Source organism: Setaria viridis, chromosome 8 (assembly GCF_005286985.2).
Source record: "Setaria viridis chromosome 8, Setaria_viridis_v4.0, whole genome shotgun sequence".
Taxonomy (NCBI): domain Eukaryota; kingdom Viridiplantae; phylum Streptophyta; class Magnoliopsida; order Poales; family Poaceae; genus Setaria; species Setaria viridis.
This window is the reverse complement of record NC_048270.2, coordinates 35,686,632-35,709,000: the sequence shown is the minus strand read 5'-3', so window position 1 is coordinate 35,709,000 and position 22,369 is coordinate 35,686,632. Positions and strand designations below refer to the sequence as shown.

Here is a 22,369-nt window from a genome sequence, read left to right as displayed (position 1 = left end):
TGGCAAGCAGCGCGACGGGGGCAGGCTGGTTCGACGGATAGATGGCTCGGCTACCGAATAGCTTATTCCCTACTACCCAGGGTACCATATAGTATTACCTTATATATATGTATATATATATATATAGTTAGGTGATAATCTTAATGTCACCATGCTCTAGACAAACCAATAGGAACACAATATGTATAAGGTGTGCTGTATGATAATCCATCTTCATTCATGTGGACATGATTAGTTGTTCCTCTAGTCACTTCCACTTGAACACAGGTCTAATTTGTACATGCATGTATTTATAAAAGCTTTTAACAAAAGCTATGAATATAGATAGAAATGCGAAAACGACCTTTGGGACCCAGGGAGTACATGATAAAAATTGCAATTCACCAGGATGAAAAATGTAATATAGAAGAAAGAAAGGTAGCCATGTATGGATATAAAAGGAGATATAGCGCATAATTGGCCTCACATTATTGATAGAGTCGAGACGATACAGTAGTATGAACATGCATACTTGAATCTAGGTACTAGCGTGGGCCATCCATAACTGCAAACTAGCGGTTGCGGTAATATTTATTCAGACTACATTTATGCATGGGATTACATCTTTTTAGTCTGGAGGCACAATTCATCTGAAAGGAGATTGTCGTCATGACCACAATATGTTGGAAAATTAGCAGGTGGTGGAGGGAGAGATGTGTCCACTGTAGGACCATCCTCTACAATGAATACTGCAGCCATGCCCATGGTCAAATGAAACTCAAAGTGGCAATGTATGAACCATACCCCTGTAAAATCATAGAAGATATATAAGAATTATATCTGAGAGCTTCGATTTAGAAGCCCAACTAACACAAATAAATTTTACACGCACCTGGATTGTTTGCAACAAATCGGATGGCGGCCCACCCAAGATTTGGGACGAGAATGGTGTTCCTCACTGGTGGATTCACCAAGTTGTATTTTGCAACATCTTTCGCAGCGTCGAAGTTACCAAGGCCTTGTGCAAGCAGGATCATGTTGTGACCATGTAGATGCATCGGGTTGGAGTCGCTCTGCATAAGTGTTGTGCTCTGGAACACCATCTCCACCACGGCGCCATACCGGAACCGCCGCACCACCGTGGCCTTATGCGATGGCTCTAGGGCCATCTCCTTGGGTCCATAGGTGATTAACGCATGGTCAGTGAAGTTGAATGGCCTTGGCGGTCTATCGGGAAGCTCTTGCATCACGTCCACACTTCCAGTGTGGTAGTAGTGTGCTTCTAGTAGTGGCGTCTTCCCCGTGGGATGCTGGAAGGAAACGTTGTTCATGGTTGCGATGAGGATGGTCTCATTGTGATCACCCCTCCAGCAGGACTGGCCATGCTTGCAGATTGAGCCCATGCTGAGCACGATGTACAATCGTTCATCAACATGCTGAGGAACCATCGTTTCGTAGAGGTTGGTCAGGTTGCTGTGGAAGTAGTAAGATGTAAATGTGTCATGTATATCAGGCATCTCAGGTGCTACTGGCACATCACCGAATGAACCGTCGTCGTCTTCTTCTTCTTCCACACCATGATCTGACCTTAGTCCCGCTGGACCATCGGCAGAGCTTTGACTGTTGCGGTACTGCATGATCCCTCTGGTTGTGTATTCCGGGGTCTGTTGGTCCGGCAATGGAGCCTGATTGGGCAGGGCAACCATGTAGTATCTTCCAGGGGGCGCATCAGCAACAACCAAGGCATCCACCGTCTCGCCTGGCGCGATGGCAATGACATCCGTGGTGTATGGGCTGACGTAGCTGGCATCGGCACCAACCACAGTGAATTTGTGCCCAGCTATCTTCAAGTAGAACTCGGCGAAGAGCGCGGCGTTAATTATTCGTAGCAGATAGGTCTTGCCAGGCACAACGTCTAATACGTAGTTATCTTCCGGCACACCTTCATAGTTGAATTCAAGCAGACACTTTTTTCAGAAAAAAGGAATATGTCATTGGCACGGACATCAATGCTGTAAGAAAGTAATTTCTTACCAGAGCAATTGAAGATATCTCCAAGTTTGCCATTGATCGTGGAAGCATTGGGGAAAGAAAACACGAAACCATGCATCATCCTCCTTGCCGCCTGTGCAAGGTCTAGCTGCCAATAGTCCGCTGCCAAAGTCAAAGACAGTTCAATTCAAATAGGAACAGTCTATTCTTCTCTCTTTTCCAAACAGATTCCAATAAAAAATCAGGTGCAGTTTGTTCTGTTCTCGTAACACAGCTAGTGAATATGATGCAAATAATTCACGAACCTATTATGATTGGGACCTCCCTGTCTGGCTTTGGAAATGGATATGAGCTCGCCCCATTTCTTGGCCGGATGATGAGGGCGCCATGCAGTGATGCCCGGAGGAAGGGGACGTGAGCATGCCACCACAGGGTGCCTTCCTGCCCGATGACGTTGAACCGGTAGGTGAAATTTTGGTTTGGCTGGATGGGGAGTTGGGTAATCATCGGCACCCCGTCAGCCCAACAGTTAAGCCACTGCTTCACTCCATGCCTACAACACAGAAGAAAAAGATGGCAAAAGATGAAATAAAATAAAATATTCTATTTTGATGAATTACTGGAAAGCATCTTATTATTTTATTTCGACCTTTACCATTGCAGCTTGAATGTACATTAATAGGTTTTTTAGTGTCCTTGGGAAGAAAAGTGATTGTATTGAGTAGGTACTCAGCTGATTACCAGTGGATTGTTATGTTGGAGGGTGACTTGTTGATGACATGAACAGTCACCGAGTCTCCCTCCGTGACGTCTATCGCTGGCCCTGGGAGCTGCCCATTCACCACGGTGACCAGTGTCTCCTTGCACAAGTGTGTCATCTTCACCTGGCTCACCTACATATGTGCATATCCCAAGAAATCAAGCATGGATACATATATATACCTACATCGTGGTTGAATTGTTAAGAATTCATAGGGTTCGTGGTGGAGATCAAAACCATGGTAGAGCATCATGCTAACAACGAATGTGTGGTCGACGACGGCTGTGCTCACTGTGAGGGCTGTGACAGAGTGGAAGAAGATGATAGCTGCGCATTGGTAGAGAACTCACCTTCCATCCAACGTTTTTTTTGTCCCGGTTGTCTTTGAACCTCGGACTAAAGAGCCTCTAGTCCCGGGTCAAAATGAACCACTGATAGAGACTAAAACCCCCCTTTAGTCCTAGTTGTAACGGCTAGTGGGACGAAACACCAACCGGGACTAAAGACCATAACCGATTAACGCCTGACAAATCGATCAAAGGGAATGAAACAGGACCATGCGTACATACCAGGAACGTGTGCTCAACGGATGCCGCATCTCCCAGTCGTGCGGTTGTGTAGATCAGGAAGACAATGGCGATAGCTAGCTCCATGGAGGTGGCTGCTGCCCTGGGGAGGCTTCGGCTCTCCATGCTCGTGCGTTGCTGTGCTCGAGCTACTAGGTATATTATATGAGCTTGGTGAGCTGAGCAATAGAAGTACCCGGTGACTGAGTGCCTCTAGGAGAATATATAGGACCACAGACACGTTCTTGAACACGTGCGATTGTCGAGTACTAGCTCGGCGGCTCCAGAGATACCTCTGCCACGCCATGACGCTAACCACGACACAGATACAAAGTTCCAATTCCACGTAGCAAAGTAATGGTATTATAGAAAGGTCTTTGTGCATTTCTATTTTTTGTAACAAAAGTAAACATGAGTTACATGACGGTTTAAAACAACAATAAAATGATTACTTGTTTTTGCCTTTTCGTTGCATGTTTCGGCCTGTGATATATCACAACTACAAATCAGTATTACAGAACTAGCCTGTATATTCGGTTCTAGTACTAACAGTTTGTTAACCGACTATATGCAAGCATCTGTACAATTTTGGCTCAGATCATTATTTTGTGGGTCGCCCTACTAACTTTTTCTTTCATTTTATGTAGGATGCTAATTCAGAGGTGCCGTAGAGAATCTTACTTCAACATTGACTTCATGGATCCATCATTTGTAAACCAAGATAAAATACGGGATCAACCAAAGTCTACGTTAGAAGCAATATACAAATTCTTGGAGCAACAAAATTACAAGCAATACATACTATTGCCATACAACTTTAAGTAAGTGTGGTTACTGTAGTCTATTTTCGTTTTCCTTACCTAATTAATGTTAGTTAGTTCTAGTATGAACATTTATGTACGCCGTTTTCACTGGATTCTAGTTGTAATTATGATTGATAAAAGCAACGTTATTATGTTCGATTCATTGAGGAAACTAAAGGTGGAGTACTAAGACATTCAAGACATGCTAAACTTGTAATAATTATGGACCTTTATCTCTGTACAAAAGTTTGTTTCCTAAATTTTCACCTAACACTGTATCATTCATTAGTTTAATTCGCAGCGCATGGAAATGATTCCGTAAGACTCACCGTGGTGAATTCAAAGAGAAACTTACATTCAGTACAACGTTCCCGGTACGTATGAAGTTTGCACATTTTGTACATTCTATAACACGAATATTTCATAACTTGTTTTTTCCCGCTAAAGTGCTTGAGACATGAACAAGGCAATAATTTATGTGGATACTATGTCTGTGAGCACATGCACCATTTTGTGCGGGCCAAGGTGATATCGGAAAATATAATTGTATGTAAAATAAACCTATTAATAATTAATTATTTTCTAGCTCCTTATATTTAATTGTTCGTGTAACATTCACATATTTCCAAATCACAGATGTTGCGAATTAGAGAAGAACTCTTGGAGAAGGAGAGGCTTTTGGCAATCCAATAAGCTCTCATAGGATTTCTGGTCGAGGAGGTGATAAATCCCGAAGGAGAATTTCATTACGATGGACATTTAGTAGCCGAACGGAGCAACATGACAATGGGAGGATCCTAAGAATGAAGAGGAGAAATTATTGTATATATAGTAATTGTATAAATACTAGTTCTAAAAGTTCTAAAGTATAATTGCAAAAACTCTTGGCTATGTCAGAATATTCTAAAGGATAATATATAACAATCGGGCATTCCAAAAAGCAAACAAGAAGTCATGAAGGTATTGTGTAGTGTATGGAAATCTTACGGTAAAAGTTAGATTAGACATGCTATATAAACGCATAGATACTCAACAAATCATATTCGATTTATGTTTAACTGTTGAAATAAAGAGAAATATATAAAACTCTGATCATTAGGAGCTCCTAGATATTCTGTTGTTTGTCCATATCTTGAATTATATTTATGCATAGCCGTGTCACCTCAGTTCCTTATTATTATCATTGTTGTTGTTGTCGGACATGGCTTAATAATTCAGAGGCAAAGAGAGGAGGCATCTCACGCAACGACACAGTTACTATACTAGCTTAGCTTGATGGCCATGCAATAATAGCTTACTTTGATTGTGCGTCCACTCGTGGTTCACGCGCATCAGGCCAGCAGACAAGCTATGATGTTGCGAGCAGTGGTCAGTACACAAATCTATACTAATTAATCAGATAGACTCTATTTTGGGGTAATCTTACTGAAAGGGCAAGAGGGGAGGCGTTGACGGATTATAACCTAGACTGAGACTGATCTGCTCTATGGTAGCTTTGCAGCTTTGAGAGAGGTTTATGCTTTGCTTCGACCTAAAACCTTAGCAGGTTACCACTTATTAGGGAATCTTTGTAAAGGCCTTGTAGTGTCCTTGTGTAGTCACACCTCGGTAGTGTGATGAGTGCTTAATCACCACAACATGGTTAGGTCTAATATTCTTCTGAACTTTTACACAACTTGTGGGTAATTATGTACAATCCCTGTAGAGTGTAAAACTCATTTATGAGCCGTCACTACTAGAAAAATGAGCTCTCGTCCCGACCTCTAGTACCGGTCACTTTTTGACCCGGTACTAACGTGAGCATTATATTAGTACCGGGTCTAAGGAATAGTGCCCGACGAACCCCTCTAGTACCGGGTGGGGGAGCCTCTAGTACCGGTGGGGGAGTCCACCCGGTACTAGAGGGGGGTTCCCAACCGGTACTGGAGCCTCTAGTACCGGTGGGGGAGTCCACCCGGTACTAGAGGGGGTTCCCAACCGGTACTGGAGCCACTTTTTCTAGTAGTGTGTGCTCACGGTCAAGAACGGCCTGGACCCTCATATGATTAATGAACTTGAAAATAGACATAAATCATTGTTTATGTTTCTGCCATATGTTATGGCCTAAGTTTCTATTAACTTAGTAATAGGTGCTAATAATATTGACCAACTAAAATTGCTTATCACAGTAAACCAGTAAGCCTTTCCTTGTTTAAACCTTACATTCATATTTTCCCCACACTTACTGAGTATGACATATGCTTACCCTTGCTATAACCAACATTACTCAGAAAAAGAAGCTGTTATGAAGTTGTTGTGAAGATGATGCTGAGTTCTAGGCGTACGCAACCCCAAGTCGATTGTCTGTGAAGTTTGGAGCCTCCGTTTCCAGGACTAAGCGTATATCTCTAATAGAATCTTTTTCTTTACGTGATACTATTACTGTTATTCGCTTGTGATGTCACTATGGCCCTATTTGGCATGGCTTTGGAGCTAAACTCCAGCAACTCCAGCAAATTTTCCAGCCAAACACCCCAGCTCCAAAACTCCATGGAGCTGTAGTGCAAATGGGGGTGGAGTTTTGGAGCACCTCTTTTGCAGCTCCAAAACCACCCAATATGAACCTCCTCGTGGAGTTGTAAAGATCTCCCTCATCGGACACAGCTTAATGAAAGCCTTGGAAGTTTTGAGTTAACTTTGTTTTTAGGTCAATCCAACTGTGTACAAATTGTGGTGGGAGCAAGGAATACCAATTCAACGCTACGCCTTCGCACGCGATGATGAATGACTCTTCCAATACGACATCGTCTCCCCCAGCGGAGGCTATGGTTATTTCATAGCTCATGAGGAACTGGTGAGGGTATGTTTGTCCATTGAACTTGGGTAATACGACCGCCTTGTAAGTTGCAGGCCATGGGGTTGTTTGCAGACCAACAGACAACGTAGAGTTCTTGTCAATAGTTGCATACACATTCATTGTTGCTGGGGAGTTGTGCCCAACGAGGCTAGGGTTTGGATATATCAGGGGTGTATTGTTGATGTTGCAGGTTTCAAGTGGTGGCTATTGTGGCTGCTGTGGTGTGCTTTGTAGGTACTCTAGCTTGTTCAGCTTTTGTTGCAACTCTGCCAGTTGCCTCTTAGCCTCGTTGAGTCTTGCAAGCTTGTTGGCCACCTGTCTATGAGCCTGTGGCTCTAGAGTAAATCTCTCTTTTTCATTCTTTAGTGCGTCCAGCTATTTTAGCACCGAGGCTAGTTCCTCTTCAATTTCACTAAGTGGCTCTTCTTGCATGTTTGTTTGTTGCGAGGCTTGGTTTGAGGTCCCCGCTTCAACTCTCTCCTTTTGCGATCTTGTTCTTAAGTTGTTCCTGACCTTTTTAAGTCTTTCTACCTTCTCGGTATTGGTTTGCTCAGCTGAGACAAGCTGCCTTTCTTTCTCAGCCTCATCTTCAGCAGCTCTCTTCTTCTTCTAGGGTGGCATCGTGGACTACTTAGCGGCTTGGAACACGGTGGGCCCCAATGTTGGGTCACTAACCTCGAAGAGGTTCGAACACAACGGGATACGAAGAAAACTTATGCTTTCATTCCATAAGAGCGAACATAAAATTTACAATGGGGTAGGCTCCCTTTTTATACTGTCTCGGAGGGAACTTTACATTTCACATTTACCCCTGCCCAACCACTACATTCATGGAATATGCTTTATATGAAAGCCTTTCAGAGATCACGCTTCTCACACCTCCCAACAGCTTCGAGAATCACGCTCTCATATAGTTCCGTGAATTCCGCCGTGACTGCTTCAACGCTCCCACACTTCTTTACCTCGCGCCTATCATCATGACCTGCGTCCAAAGCCAGCCTAGCTTCGGGGGTCCGGGTCACATTTGCTCCGCGTCTGGGAGACGCTCAATCCTTGTGCTTTACTCTCTGGTCCAGAATTGCAATCCTGCACGAGATAATGGACAACTCGGTACATGTGGTTAGCTTCGAGTACTCAAGGTCAGACTTAGTTAGCAATGAATGTCTCCTAGCTTAGGGTCGAAGTTCAGGATAGTGAGGCTAAGGTTGCTTCTCAGCGCGTCAAATTCTCCGTCCGAGGTTAAAGGGCCTTACCCGACGTTAAACATCCTAAGGAGCTACGCAGATCGACCTGAAGGGTGACTACCTTTTTGGACGATCCCCAACAGGCCCCACGGCCGTGTTCGCCGTAGATGAGGACATCTTCTCGTCCTGGTACGTTCTAACTTCATATACTAATAAAATATGCCTCTCCCGATCTTTATGTTATTCTACCCATGAAGGCAACACATACCGGACGCAGTGGCCGGTGGTGGCAAGCAGACGCCGTTCGAGCTTGCCCATGGGGGGACGCCGGCGTTCGAGTACTTTGGGAAGAACCGGCGTGTGAGCTTGCTGTTCGACCGGGCCATGGCCCAGCAGTCATTGCTGGTGATCAAGAAGCTGGTCGAGCACCCCAAAGTGTTCGACGGCGTCAGGGTGCTCGTCGACGTTGGCGGGGGCACAGGTGAAATGCTAGCGTTGATCAGAGACCAGTACAAGCACATCAGGTGCATAAACATGGATCTACCTCATGTTGTCTCTGAGGCTCCGTCTCTTGAAGGTATAGCCCCTCGTACTTCGTTGCATTTGATGACTAAAGCAATTGCCAGTTAGTAGTGACTAAGAGTTTATTTAAGCAAGAATTAAAGTTCAGAAATTGTGGCTAAGACTGAATGGGATAGTGGTGTGCTTGTGTTTTGTTTAAAAAAAATAACAAGCATGGAACACGTAGCTGGAGATATGTTTGAAAGCGTACCCTCTGGAGATGCAATTTTAATGAAGGTAAATTGAATGCTATTAAATTTCATAAAAAATTCACCCCATCCTACCATGCGAATAAATAAAGAAAATACAAGATTACACCTGACTAGTGCAAGTGTCTGTAGTGTATGATCCATTTGCAGAGTGACGAGGAGTCCATCTTGATCCTAAAGTGTCTCCCAGATAACGGAAAAGTGATCGTCACTCAGAGTATCCTGCCCAAGACCCCAGAGTCGACTCCGGCTGCGCGTGATTCGTACATGATGGATATCATAATATATGTCAACTTCAAGGGAGGAAAGGACAGGACGGAGCAAGTGTACGCCAAACTTGGCTTTTCTGGCTTCCAGAAAACCTACATCTTCTGCAACATTTACGCTCTTGAGTTTACCAAGTAGAAATGCTAATTACCGGTTGTTCGGTTGAATAACAGGTTGCACCCTGGGTAAGCAGGCAGGCTATTTTTCATGTTTTCATGGGTATGGTTGTATAACAGATTGCAAACATGCATCTTCTTGGTGATACTGGCATTGCGGACTTCATGTTTATGATTGTAACTCCCTGGGGTGATTATATACTGCTTAATAAAATGTTATTTTTGCTGTTGAATAATTATTGTTACCAGATTGTTTTATGTTCTAGCTCCGATCCGTTCTACAAGGTTTGTCCAACTCCACAATGATATGTAATCGGTCCCACAAATAACTTATAGAAGATCTGATCATGCCGGCATTCCCATGTGTCACCATTTGTACTTGCATTTGGAACAACCTGTTCGGTATGGATGAGGATACAGGTCTATACATAGGTTCTACTGTCACACCCAGTTTTAAAGGCAAAGATGACTATCATATGTATGCTAGGATCAAGTTTCACACATATGATGACTTCAGTAAATAAATATCAAATACAATATTGTATAACCAGAAATGAGATAAAAATCTCTAGTATAAGTAGTGGATATCCAACAACACCGCAAGCAGTTGACTAGGGGAAACGTATGCCTATCAAACAGATTTGACTTTTACTGAATAACAGATATAGCAAATGTGAGTACACTTATAGGGGAAATGTGTAGTATAAGGTCAAGTCAAGGAATAGTTGACTAGTTTACTGCATTTAAGCACTTTTAAAGTTGGTCAAGTTTTATTAGCAAGCTATTTGCTAGAATGTAAGTTTATACCACCCAACTAAACATAAGAGCAAGAATGTATTTTGAACATAAATAAAACACATGTTAATTATTCTTCAAGTTCAATTATCATGCGAGGGTCCAGGCGCTCGGCTGATATACTAGTTTTACACTTTGCAGAGGTTGTCCACTTTCACCATATGTCGCGTAAAAGTTCAAGAGAACTTTAAACCAAACCATGCTATGCAAGAGTAGGAACTTATCACACTACTGAGGTGTAACTACATAGGGATGCTACAAGGCCTTTACAAAGAGTTCCTAATGAATAATAACCCGCTAAGGTTTCCGCATAAGGGGTTGAACCCTCCCCCAAGTGGTGGGTACACCCCTTAACTGGACAAGCCATCACACAACCTATGAGCCCCTCTGGACTTTTTGGTAAGACTATCACAAACTAGAGTCTCTAATTAATTAGCCAAGATTAGAGCCCATTGGACTTCTCGTTGTACTATTTTCTTGGGTGGTCACTCCATGTTCCAATTAAGCCATGTGAGTGGTTGCAATTAACGAAGGTGCATAACATAAAATAATTCAGGTTCATCATTGTTCATTACTTCCCACCCAGGTATACCAACTAGCTACCCAACAATAAAGTAAAGCCCAGGTTGACAAGGTATAATATGGAAACTAGGTAAATTCTTAATTAGGACCCATCAAATAAAGACTCAAGCGTGCATAGCATATGTTTCGTATATAAATGTTGCATAGGACAGAATGTGATCAAGGACACAACTTGCCTTTATCCATGGTACCATATAAATGTTGCATAGGACAGAATGTGATCAAGGACACAACTTGCCTTTATCCATGGTACCGCTGCTGCTTAGAATGTCTCCATCTCCTTACTCTTGAATGTCCTCGAAGTGTGTTCATTCTACTCGTGACAATCATCCAAAGCAAACATCCAGAGCAAGCACATACAAACAAATAAATGAATTAAATTAAGAACAGTACACCAAACATCACTAACAGTACAAAAAAGCAGTACAAATAATATCTACATGTTAGGACAAACATGTGAGCGAAAGAATCACTCAAAACGGAGCTAAAACGTGAAAGATATGATCTAAACAAAATGCAAGGGCTTAACTGCGAGAAAACTAAGCTTCTAGGGGCCTATCTGCAAAAGGTGAGGGCTTAAACATGGTAAAAATATAGAACTGGATTGGATCGCGAGATTACAACTTTCTCAAAGGGCTAAATTGCAAATGACCTTATCATCTTCAACCTCCTTCCATCCGGTCGATCCCGTGGCCGGTGGATGGACTTTGTCTCGCGGCGGCCAGGACAGGCTGCAGCGGTGGGCAGCGGCGGCCAAGCTATGCTACAGCAGTGGGCGGCGGCGGATGGTCCTCGGCGGTGGTGGCGCGCTGGCGGTGGCAGGGGCATAAGCGGCACGGCGCACGGGAAGCCTTGACACGGCGCAGGAGGCGCGGGCGGCGGTGCTAGAAATGGCTGGCGGCGACGCGGAGCATGAGCAGTTGGCATGGGTGCGCACATGCGCGGGAGTGGCAATGGCTAGGTGGCAGCTTGAGCGTGGGTAGCTGGATTTCCTTATCCTTCTTGGTGGCCTTCCTCTTCTTGGTCTCCGCCGCCTTGCTGGAGGATGCTTTCTTTCCCATTGTCGCAAGGGTCTTCTTGCGCATAAGCACGGGGGCTAGGCAGTGGGGAAGGATGGCACTCGAACACGAGAACGGGAAGCGGCGGCGCTAGGGCTACAGTGTGGAAGATGAACAGGCAGAATGGCTCAGGTGAAACGGATAGGATGAAATCCTTCGTTATTTATAACCGATAACTGTAGCACAATTAACCAAGAGGCGAGAATTACGGGGAATATTCTGTTTCGAAAAGCCCTCAGTTGTCGCTGGAACGGTTTCTAATTTTTTTGGAAGAGATATGGTTACTGTTGGCGAACAATCATGTTAATCAATGGTTGACCCTTATACCCAAACTAGTCGTGTAATGGCTCGGGGGCTATGTGCCACATGCCCGTTGGCTAAAAAGTTTTTTCTTTGGGTTTTAAGGTGAAAGAGATGTGAAATTTCAAGATTGACCCTCAGCATGATTCTTCGATTCAACCTAAGGCTCGGGGGCTACTCCATTGGAGTGTGATTTTCATCGCACTTCCATATAAGATTCAAGACCAAGTTAAATAAGGCTTGAGCACATTCCAGACGCATGGCAGTACTCGAGAAATTTGGAAAACTCAATTCGACGGATTACTCAAATGAGCACCACAAACTAGTCGGAGACGTTTACAGAAGTACTCGGGACTGCTAAATTTGACTAAAAAGTACTCGGAGGCTTGTCGGCCATACATCTATGGGGCCACCGGGAGGTTTCCACAGTTCTACAATACGGAGCTATACACCGATACGTGTCAGACATGGAGACTACGGTGCAGGACGACATGGTCTACGTGGAGGACAAGAACTAGTCAAGGATTAGGAAACTACTTGTAGCAATTAGAGTAGGACTCTCTCGTCGAATCCGACTAGTATTCTTGTAAACATTAAAACATTTTTTAGACAGGGACCCCCTTAAAACATTTTCAATCAATACAATCTAACCAATACACAAGATGTAGGGTATTACGCGACATAAGTAGCACGTACCTATCTAAATTGTGTGTTTGAGTTGACTTCCGAGTTCTTGATCTTGCCGAGCCCCACGCATAAAACACTACCTCGGGTACTCCCTCAGTAGGTTGCTGGGTCTAAACACCGACACCCCATCACCGCTGAATTTCAGATGATGGATCTGAAACCGGCAGTGACGGGGAGTTGGAGGCCAGCAGTGCTATAGGATTGTGTAGTAGTGTTTGTTGCGACCTTTGAGCAAGGGTCCATTTACACCCGACTAGGAAGGTTGTTTCTATTATAAATTATCCTTTGATCTAAGCTAGGTAACAAGATTTTTATAGTGCAATACAACCTTTGCACTTCTAATTTTCTTGAGCGATTACAAAAGTGGCCCAAGCTCCCAATTGGTGATCTAGGTCCATTTTATTCAAGGTTGTGTTGGTTGGTTCTGTGGGAGTGTGATTAGATGAACCCTTGATTCTCAAGTTGCAGACTAAAGATGGTGGCTTGCTTTAAGTTTTATTTGCCAGGTTGCAGTAATTATTGCTATCTGCAGCAAGTTATCTGAAGATCATAACCGGTTCTCATCAAGCAATCAGCGGGTGCTATGGTTGACAAATCGAACATGTATTTTTGAACAAATTCATAAGTCGTCATATAAACTTGTACTTAGAAAATATGACCATCGAGCCAGTCCAAAGGTACAAGAAGTTTAAAATTTCTAAAAATGCATCTTTAATTTATTTTTCTTCGGACACCAACGACTGCTGTCTTTGTTCATCATTTTCTAAGTGGTCCAGGTTTTTGTACTCAGATAGGGACATCTCATAGAGGTAAAACCCTTGCCTATTGAAGAAATTTCTAGAGGAGGCAAGCTATATGGTCATTGGCAATAAAAAAAATACTCGAGAATCCTGGAAGACACTCTGTGTAGCGGTAGGTGTAAATCCCTCTCAGCTTCTACTTGCTTAGATGATGGAATGTTGAGCTTAGGAGATAAGCCGCTAGAAGACATTGAACACTACTACAAAATCTCCAAGATTCCCGATTGGTTTCTTTTCGATCAAATAGTTGTTGTTTATTACCGCGACACCTGAAGTGTGCATGGCCTTGGCATTACTGTTCACCGTTGGCACCAAGTTACCTGTGCTCACTCAGCTCAGTCACCCTACTAGCTTGATGCTCATGCAATGCCACTATCATATTTTAGGCACTAGTAGCTGAAGAACTGAGCAATGCATCCCGTTCAGATTCATTGCACGATGACAAAGCACCCTCTGGGCATCCTTCACTTTGTTTAGGTCTATTCCTTTGCGCGTGGCGCACGCGTAGCAGGCTAGCAGCTATGAACAGGATTATGTTTTCTACGCATAAATTCCTTTCCACGTGGTGCAGGAGTAGCAGGCTAGCAGCCAAGGGCAGGAGTACAGTGAAGCTGATAGCTAGATCCAATTCCACAAGGCGTTAAAGCTGGTCAATATATATTTATTTGTATACATATATTTATATATATGTATGTATGTAGAGTAAAAAATGTGTACTAATCTGATTTTAACAGGTGCTAAAATTCGTTTACACTGGGTCTCTGTTTAGATTTACCAGTTAGAGGCAACAGAGAGGAACTACTACAGGATGTACCTTGAGCGAAGCAACAGAGAGGAAGAAAGAGAGGGAATATATATACTCACCGGTGAGGACTCACTACTATAGAAACCACTATAAATCCCCAACAAATATACCAGCTAAAATAAGACTCGATACGAATATTAGCATTAGTAATAGGTCTAGCTTATTAAGCTGGTATATTTGTGGTGGATAGACGGTCCAGGCCACTTGGTACTGGTTGCTGTTATGAGCTGATACTAAGGGGTCCTCCACAGGTGAATTTAAAACGAAAAATATCCCTTACCAAAATCACATCGATGTGGTAGGTGAAATTGTAAGAAATCTTGACCTGAGAATCGAATCAAACGCACCAGGCGTGTGCATATTCCGCGCATGGCATTGTCTAGCAATCGTATATGTCACATGGGGATTGCAGTGGCTGATCATGCGGCACTGTTGGCGATTCCGGAGACAGTTGCTCCTGTGGCTGTGGTTAGTAGGTTCCGCTAGTAATGAAGTTTATTGTATGCAATTGAAATGTATGAATCTATATGTATTTAATAGAGCATATTCCCTCTGTCCCAAAAATACAAGTCATTCTCGGTTTGTCTTAAGTCAAACTTTCCAACTTTGATCAAATTTATAGAGAAAAATATCAATGTTTACGGCATTAAATACGTACATTATAAAAATATATCTCAAGATAAATCTAATGGTACTTATTTCATACCATAAATATTTGTAGTTTTTTCTATTATCTTGGCAAAACTCAGAAAAATTTGACTTAGGACAATCCTAAAACGACTTATTTTTTCTGGGACGGCGGGAGTACTTAATACCTGCTTGATAACCATAAACCAATCTCTTGTACATATGACTAGAGGTGGTAATGGATCATGACCCTCATGCCTCCTTCACAATCCAACTCAGCCCTATCTATTTTTAGTTCAAAATCATATAATATTATGACCCGGCCTTTATTGAGCCCGATCCTTAAGTTTTCTAGGCTAAATTAGAGGGCCCTTTTATCACCCCTACATACGACTCGTAAGTCATCAGCTCAACCTGGAACGTACTCGACATAATGGAATACAAGAATGTGTCAACAATTTGCTCACGACATCTAAGATTGAGTCAAGTTTTGCCTTAAGGAATCGAGACTATCCTGCTGAGAGCCTGTCCGAATCACCCAAATGTTTGCTGCGTTTACTTTTCGAGCAAGGCTTGTTTTCCTTTCTCCCACAGCTTACCACCTGTGACAACGATCATGAGCTGGGCTAATTAAATTCCTGCAAATGAAGATCCTTATGTTACTATATCATTAATAACAACTCAACCAGGATGGAACATGTCCAAGCTAAGGCTAGCTAAAGTTTAAATTCAAAGATCACTAGTGAATGGTGACCGGTGTTAAGTGTTGCCTGTCAACTCTAATCCATCATTGGTGATGGGTGTTTGCCCGTCACCTTCTATAAGTTATTTGTGACACATCTTTGACAGCGGGCATGATTGCTGGTCACCTGTGACCGTGTCATGTAAAAGTAATTTAGAGTAGTGGACTTCAGTTCATTTACCAACTTTTTTAGCTAACTAACAACCTTCGTGTGCGTGTGCGTGTCTGCAATATACAAAGTTACCAACGCAATCGTGTAGGATATATGACTAGTTTGCGGTGAATATCGATGCCGTCTTGGAGCAGAAGAACAGATCGATGATCTAACAACAAGTGCACCACTCATCACATTAAAGTACATGATAATTTCTAACATCAAAGGAATGTAGCACACTACAGTTGTAGAAAAATTTTGTCAAGAAAATGGCAGCTGTAGGATATATAGGCTAGGTATCAATCTAGCAGCTTAATGCTTCTGATTTGTCAAATCCAAGGTCTTGACTGGACAGGAGCCGTGGTCCATAGGTCTTACACATGACAAGAGGTTCGATAGGGTTGCATGAACGTCTTGTGAAGATCACTTGCCATATTTGGGGACGGGAGGCATCAAAGTCTTCCTTGGGTGTTCCTTCTTGCCAACAAACTTTCCTATTCCAGCTCCAGAGGACAAGAGATTCATTACGACTGTGACATTGCATCTGCGTAACTCTCAGGGAGTCTTGATCAAGATTGTCATCCACAACATCGCGCTTAAACCGCAACCACACAAGTCTTGCATTGACAAAGGCAAGACATAGGTGCACCCATTCTCTTTGTACTATATACCGAAGCACTTATTTTCGCCGGCTCAACCTCCCCCCACATAGGTTCAGCAACAAGTTATTTTTACTCTAGCTAGTCTTTGAAACAATTATCAGCTACATTCGATTTCCCTACCAACAGCTATATATGGCACTGATACATTTTTTAAATTATAATAACATTTTTGTGGCAGTTATAGAATAATTCATCAACAAAATAATTGCCTATAAATTCGCCGATAATCGTACTGACAAGATGATGCATGGCACAACATGATAAAACCTTGCGTATATGATAAAACACTGTGTATAATCCCTTGGGCTAGGAATATACATATATGATGTTCCCGACAAGAAGTTTCAACTAACTGCGTGCTAGTCCCACTCGTCAGAGCGTCTTATATTTCTGACCTGAGGAAGTACTAGTTTCAGATGATTTCATCGGAAAATGATCTAACCTGTTGGTTTTGTGGAAGTATGTTTTCCTGTGGTAGTCCTGTGCTGTGACGAACCAACCCTTCCCGTTGTAGTTGCCAGGGAACCAACCCTCCTGGGCTAGCATATGTCATTTATGCGGTGTACAACAGAACCGGTTTGATTGCTGTCGTCATTGCGAAAAGGACATAATGCACCGGTACACTTCCGCCCGGCACGTATGAGCCAATGCAAATGACGGTCTCCACAGAAGTGCCATCCAGCAGTAGTCATAAGAAAGAAACATCATTAGTTTTGTTACGAAAGGCAATAAACTAGAAAGGAATTAACTTGCTCACGTCAGCAATTAGGTTGAATCATAGAAACCTTGGGCACGTGAGATGAGATCGGTATGGTACTCTTTCACAGCTTACATGACTGTATGTTTAGTTAATCTTCTGTAATTTGTTTGCCATCGAGACTTCCCTAATAATGCGTGTTGTTGTCGGCACTGGCAGGCTGGGGTTGGATCTACCAGTACGGCGAGGTCTGGCCGCATACCGTACCTACTGTGGATTTACCATTAAAACATTTTCAATCAATACAATCTAACCAATACACAAGATGTAGGGTATTACGCGACATAAGTAGCACGTACCTATCTAAATTGTGTGTTTGAGTTGACTTTTGAGTTCTTGATCTTGCCGAGCCCCACGCATAAAACACTACCTCGGGTACCCCCTCAGTAGGTTGCTGGGTCTAAACACCGACACCCCATCACCGCTGAATTTCAGATGATGGATCTGAAACCGGCAGTGACAGGGAGTTGGAGGCCAGCAGTGCTATAGGATTGTGTAGTAGTGTTTGTTGCGACCTTTGAGCAAGCATTACTTTAAAAAAAACTCTAAGGTCCATTTACACCCGACTAGGAAGGTTGTTTCTATTATAAATAATCCTTTTATCTAAGCTAGGTAACAAGATTTTTATAGTCCAATACAACCTTTGCACTTCTAATTTTCTTGAGCGATTACAAAAGTGGCCTGTTCATCATCTCCCAATTGGTGATCCAAGTCCAATTTATTCAAGGTTGTGTTGGTTGGTTCTGAGGGAGTGTGATTAGATGAACCCTCGATTCTCAAGTTGTGGATTAAAAATGGTGGTTGGCTTTAAGTTTTATTTGCCAGGTTGCAGTAATTATTGCTATCTGCAGGAAGTTATCTGAATATCATAACCGGTTCTCATCAAGCAATCAGCGGGTGCTATGGTGGACAAATTCGAACATGTATTTTTGAACAAATTCATAAGTCGTCATATAAACTTGTACTTAGAAAATATGACCATCGAGCCAGTCCAAAGGTACAAGAAGTTTAAAATTTCTAAAAATGCATCTTTAATTTATTTTTCTTCGGACACCAACGACTGCTGTCTTTGTTCATCATTTTCTAAGTGGTCGTGGTTTTTGTACTCAGATACGGACATTTCATGGAGGTAAAACCCTTGCCTATTGAAGAAATTTCTAGAGGAGGCAAGCTATATGGTCATTGGCAATAAAAAGAATACTCGAGAATCCTGGAAGATACTCTGTGTAGCGGTAGGTGTAAATCCCTCTCAGCTTCTACTTGCTTAGATGATGGAATGTTCAGCTTAGGAGATAAGCCGCTAGAAGACATTGAACACTACTACAAAATCTCAAAGATTCCCGATTGGTTTCTTTTCGATCAAATAGTTGTTGTTTATTACCGCGACACCTGAAGTGTGCATGGCCTTGGCATTACTGTTCACCGTTGGCACCAAGTTACCTGTGCTCACTCAGCTCAGTCACCCTACTAGCTTGATGCTCATGCAATGCCACTATCATATTTTAGGCACTAGTAGCTGAAGAACTGAGCAATGCATCCCGTTCAGATTCATTGGACGATGACAAAGCACCCTCTGGGCATCCTTCACTTTGTTTAGGTCTATTCCTTTGCGCGTGGCGCACGCGTAGCAGGCTAGCAGCTATGAACAGGATTATGTTTTCTACGCATAAATTCCTTTCCACGTGGTCTAGAAGCCAAGGACAGGATTACAGTGAGGCTGATAGCTGGTCAATATATATATATTTGTATATATATATATATGTATGTAGAGTAAAAAATGTGTACTAATCGGATTTTAACGGGTGCCAAAATTCGTTTACACTGGGTCTCTGTTTAGATTTACCAGTTAGAGGCAACAGAGAGGAACTACTACAAGATGTACCTTGAGCGAAGCAACAGAGAGAAGAAAGAGAGGGCTAAAATATAGAAACCACTATAAATCCCCAACAAATATACCAGCTAAAATAAGACTTGATACTAATATTAGCATTAGTAATAGGTCTAACTTATTAAGCTGGTATATTTGTGGTGGATAGACGGTCCAGGCCACTTGGTACTGGTTGCTGTTACGAGCTGATACTAAGGGGTCCTCCACAGGTGAATTTAAAAGGAAAAATATCCCTTACCAAAATCACATCGATGTGGTAGGTGAAATTGTAAGAAATCTTGACCTGAGAATCGAATCAAACGCACCAGGCGTGTGCATATTCCGCGCATGGCATTGTCTAGCAATCGTATATGTCACATGGGGATGGTCGCCTCATGAAAACCAGGGTGGGATCACGGGTTCCATTAAATGGAAGTGGGCGTGGCTGCGTACAGCATTGTGTATATATGATCGAGGCTTGATGGCTTGCTTTAATATTTGGCGAGGCATCATAACTCTGGGATTGCAGTGGCTGATCATGCGGCAGTGTTGGCGATTCCGGAGACAGTTGCTCGTGTGGCTGTGGTTAGTAGGTTCCGCTAGTAATGAAGTTTATTGTATGCAATTGAAATGTATGGATCTATATGTATTTAATAGAGCATATTCCCTCTGTCCCAAAAATACAAGTCATTCTCGATTTGTCTTAAGTCAAACTTTCCAACTTTGATCAAATTTATAGAGAAAAGTATCAATGTTTACGGCATTAAATACGTACATTATAAAAATATATCTCAAGATAAATCTAATGGTACTTATTTCATACCATAAATATTTGTAGTTTTTTCTATTATCTTGGCAAAACTCAAAAAAATTTGACTTAGGACAATCCTAAAACGACTTATTTTTTCTGGGACAGCGGGAGTAGTTAATACCTGCTTGATAACCATAAACCAATCTCTTGTACATATGACTAGGGGTGGTAATGGATCATGACCCTCATGCCTCCTTCACAATCCAACTCAGCCCTATCTATTTTTAGTTCAAAATCATATAATATTATGACCCGACCTTTATTGAGCCCTATCTATTTTTAGTTCAAAATCATATAATATTATGACCCGTTGTAGTTGCCAGGGAACCAACCCTCCTGGGCTAGCATATGTCATTTATGCGGTGGTGTGGAATGACACCGGTACATTTAAGTTAATGTGCCGGTGTACAACAGAACCGGTTTGATTGCTGTCGTCATTGCGAAGTTACCTGTGCTCACTCAGCTCAGTCACCCTACTAGCTTGATGCTCATGCAATGCCACTATCATATTTTAGGCACTAGTAGCTGAACAACTGAGCAATGCATCCCATTCAGATTCATGGGACGATGACAAAGCACCCTCTGGGCATCCTTCACTTTGTTTTACGTCTATTCCTTTGCGCGTGGTGCACGCGTAGCAGGCTAGCAGCTATGAACAGGATTATGTTTTCTACGCATATATTCCTTTCCACGTGGTGCACGAGTAGCAGGCTAGCAGCCAAGGGCAGGATTACAGTGAGGCTGATAGCTAGATCCAATTCCACAAGGCGTTAAAGCTGGTCAATATATATATATATATATATATATATATATATATGTATATATATGTATATATATATATATATATTTGTATATATATGTGTGTATGTATGTATGTATGTAGAGTAAAAAATGTGTACTAATCGGATTTTAAGAGGTGCCAAAATTCGTTAACACTGGGTCTCTGTTTAGTTTTACCAGTTAGAGTTAGAGGCAACAGAGAGGAACTACTACGAGATGTACTTTGAGCGAAGCAACAGAGAGGAAGAAAGAGAGGGAATATACTCACCGGCGAGGACTCACTATTGGAGAAACCACTATAAATCTCCAACAAGTATACCAGCCAAAATAAGACTCGATACTAATATTGGCATTAGTAATGGGTCTAACTTATTAAGCTGGTATATTTGTGGTGGATAGACGGTCCGGGGGCCACTTAGTACTGGTTGCTGTTACGAGATGATACTAAGGGATCCTCCACGGGTGAATTAAAAGAAAAATATGCCTTACCATGTGTGGCTGTGGTTAGTAGGTTCCGCTAGTAATGAAGTTTATTGTATGCAATTGAAATGTATGGATCTATATGTATTGAATATATGATGATTGAAATGCAGCAATGGCTATATATATTTATGTTCCTTGGATTGCACCAATGGTTTTATATGTACCAACGGATCCATATGAGGTTATATTTTTATCATGTTCTACAAATACAACGCTAATATAGAGCATGCTCCCTCGGTCCCAAAATACAAGTCATTCTCGGTTTGTCTTAAAGCCTAACTTTCCCAACTTTGACCAAATTTATAGAGAAAAGTATCAATGTTTATAGCATTAAATACGTATATTATGAAAATATATGTCAAATAAATCTAATAGTACTTATTTCATACCATAAATATATGTAGTTTTTTCTCTAATCTTGGTGAAACTCAGAAAAATTTGACTTAGGACAATCCTAAAATGACTTATTTTTTCTCGGACGGAGGGAGTAGTTAATACCTGCTTGATAACCATAAACCAATCTCTTGTACATATGACTAGGGGTGGTAATGGATCATGATCCTCATGCCTCCTTCACAATCCAACTCAGACCTATCTATTTTTAGTTCAAAATCATATAATATTAGGACAATCACCTGATGTTTGTTTCCCGACTCAGCAGTAGTCGCAAGAAAGAAACAGCTTGTCTCCATACTTAAGGCAATAACGTAGAATGGAATATGCTCACGTCAATTAGCTTGAATCTTATATCGTAGAAAAAAATTGGAGGTCACCAATAATAAAACACTGTGAATACTCCCTTGGGCTGGGAATACATATATGATTTTCCCGACAAGAAGTTTCAACTAACTGCGTGCGAGTCCCACTCGTCATAGCGTCTTATATTTCTGACCTGTGGAAGTACTAGTTTCAGATGATTTCATCGGAAAATGATCTAACCTGTTGGTTTTGTGGAAGTAAATTTTCCTGTGGTAGTCCTGTGCTGTGACGAACCAACCCTTCCTGTTGTAGTTGTCATACCCTCCTGAGCTTTGTCATACAACAGAACTGGTTTGATTACTTCACTATTTGTGTCGGTCGTATTCCGCATCAGTGCGGAAAGGACATAATGCACCGGTACACTTGCGCCCGGCACATATGAGCCCATGCAGCAGTAGTGCCATCCAGCAGTAGTCATAAGAAAGAA

General features: G+C 42.2%; 2 protein-coding genes across 2 annotated transcripts; one reads left to right on the top strand and one right to left on the bottom strand.

Moving 5' to 3' along the window:
- Positions 1–446: 446 nt before the first annotated feature.
- LOC117866517 (laccase-15) lies at positions 447–3,505 on the bottom strand. The gene is made up of 6 exons (XM_034750736.2): positions 3,301–3,505; positions 2,713–2,864; positions 2,277–2,524; positions 2,014–2,133; positions 872–1,921; positions 447–785 (listed from the first exon to the last, which is right to left on the bottom strand). Exons 1-6 carry the CDS (start codon positions 3,421–3,423, stop codon positions 598–600), a joined length of 1,881 nt encoding a protein of 626 aa, XP_034606627.1. The 5' UTR covers positions 3,424–3,505; the 3' UTR covers positions 447–597.
- Positions 3,506–8,034: 4,529 nt separating this feature from the next.
- On the top strand, positions 8,035–9,295 carry LOC117834594 (caffeate O-methyltransferase-like protein 2). Its single transcript, XM_034714138.1, has 4 exons — positions 8,035–8,046; positions 8,221–8,309; positions 8,378–8,669; positions 9,041–9,295. The coding sequence occupies exons 1-4, from the start codon at positions 8,035–8,037 to the stop codon at positions 9,293–9,295; spliced, it is 648 nt and encodes a 215-aa protein (XP_034570029.1).
- The last annotated feature ends 13,074 nt before the right edge of the window (positions 9,296–22,369 follow it).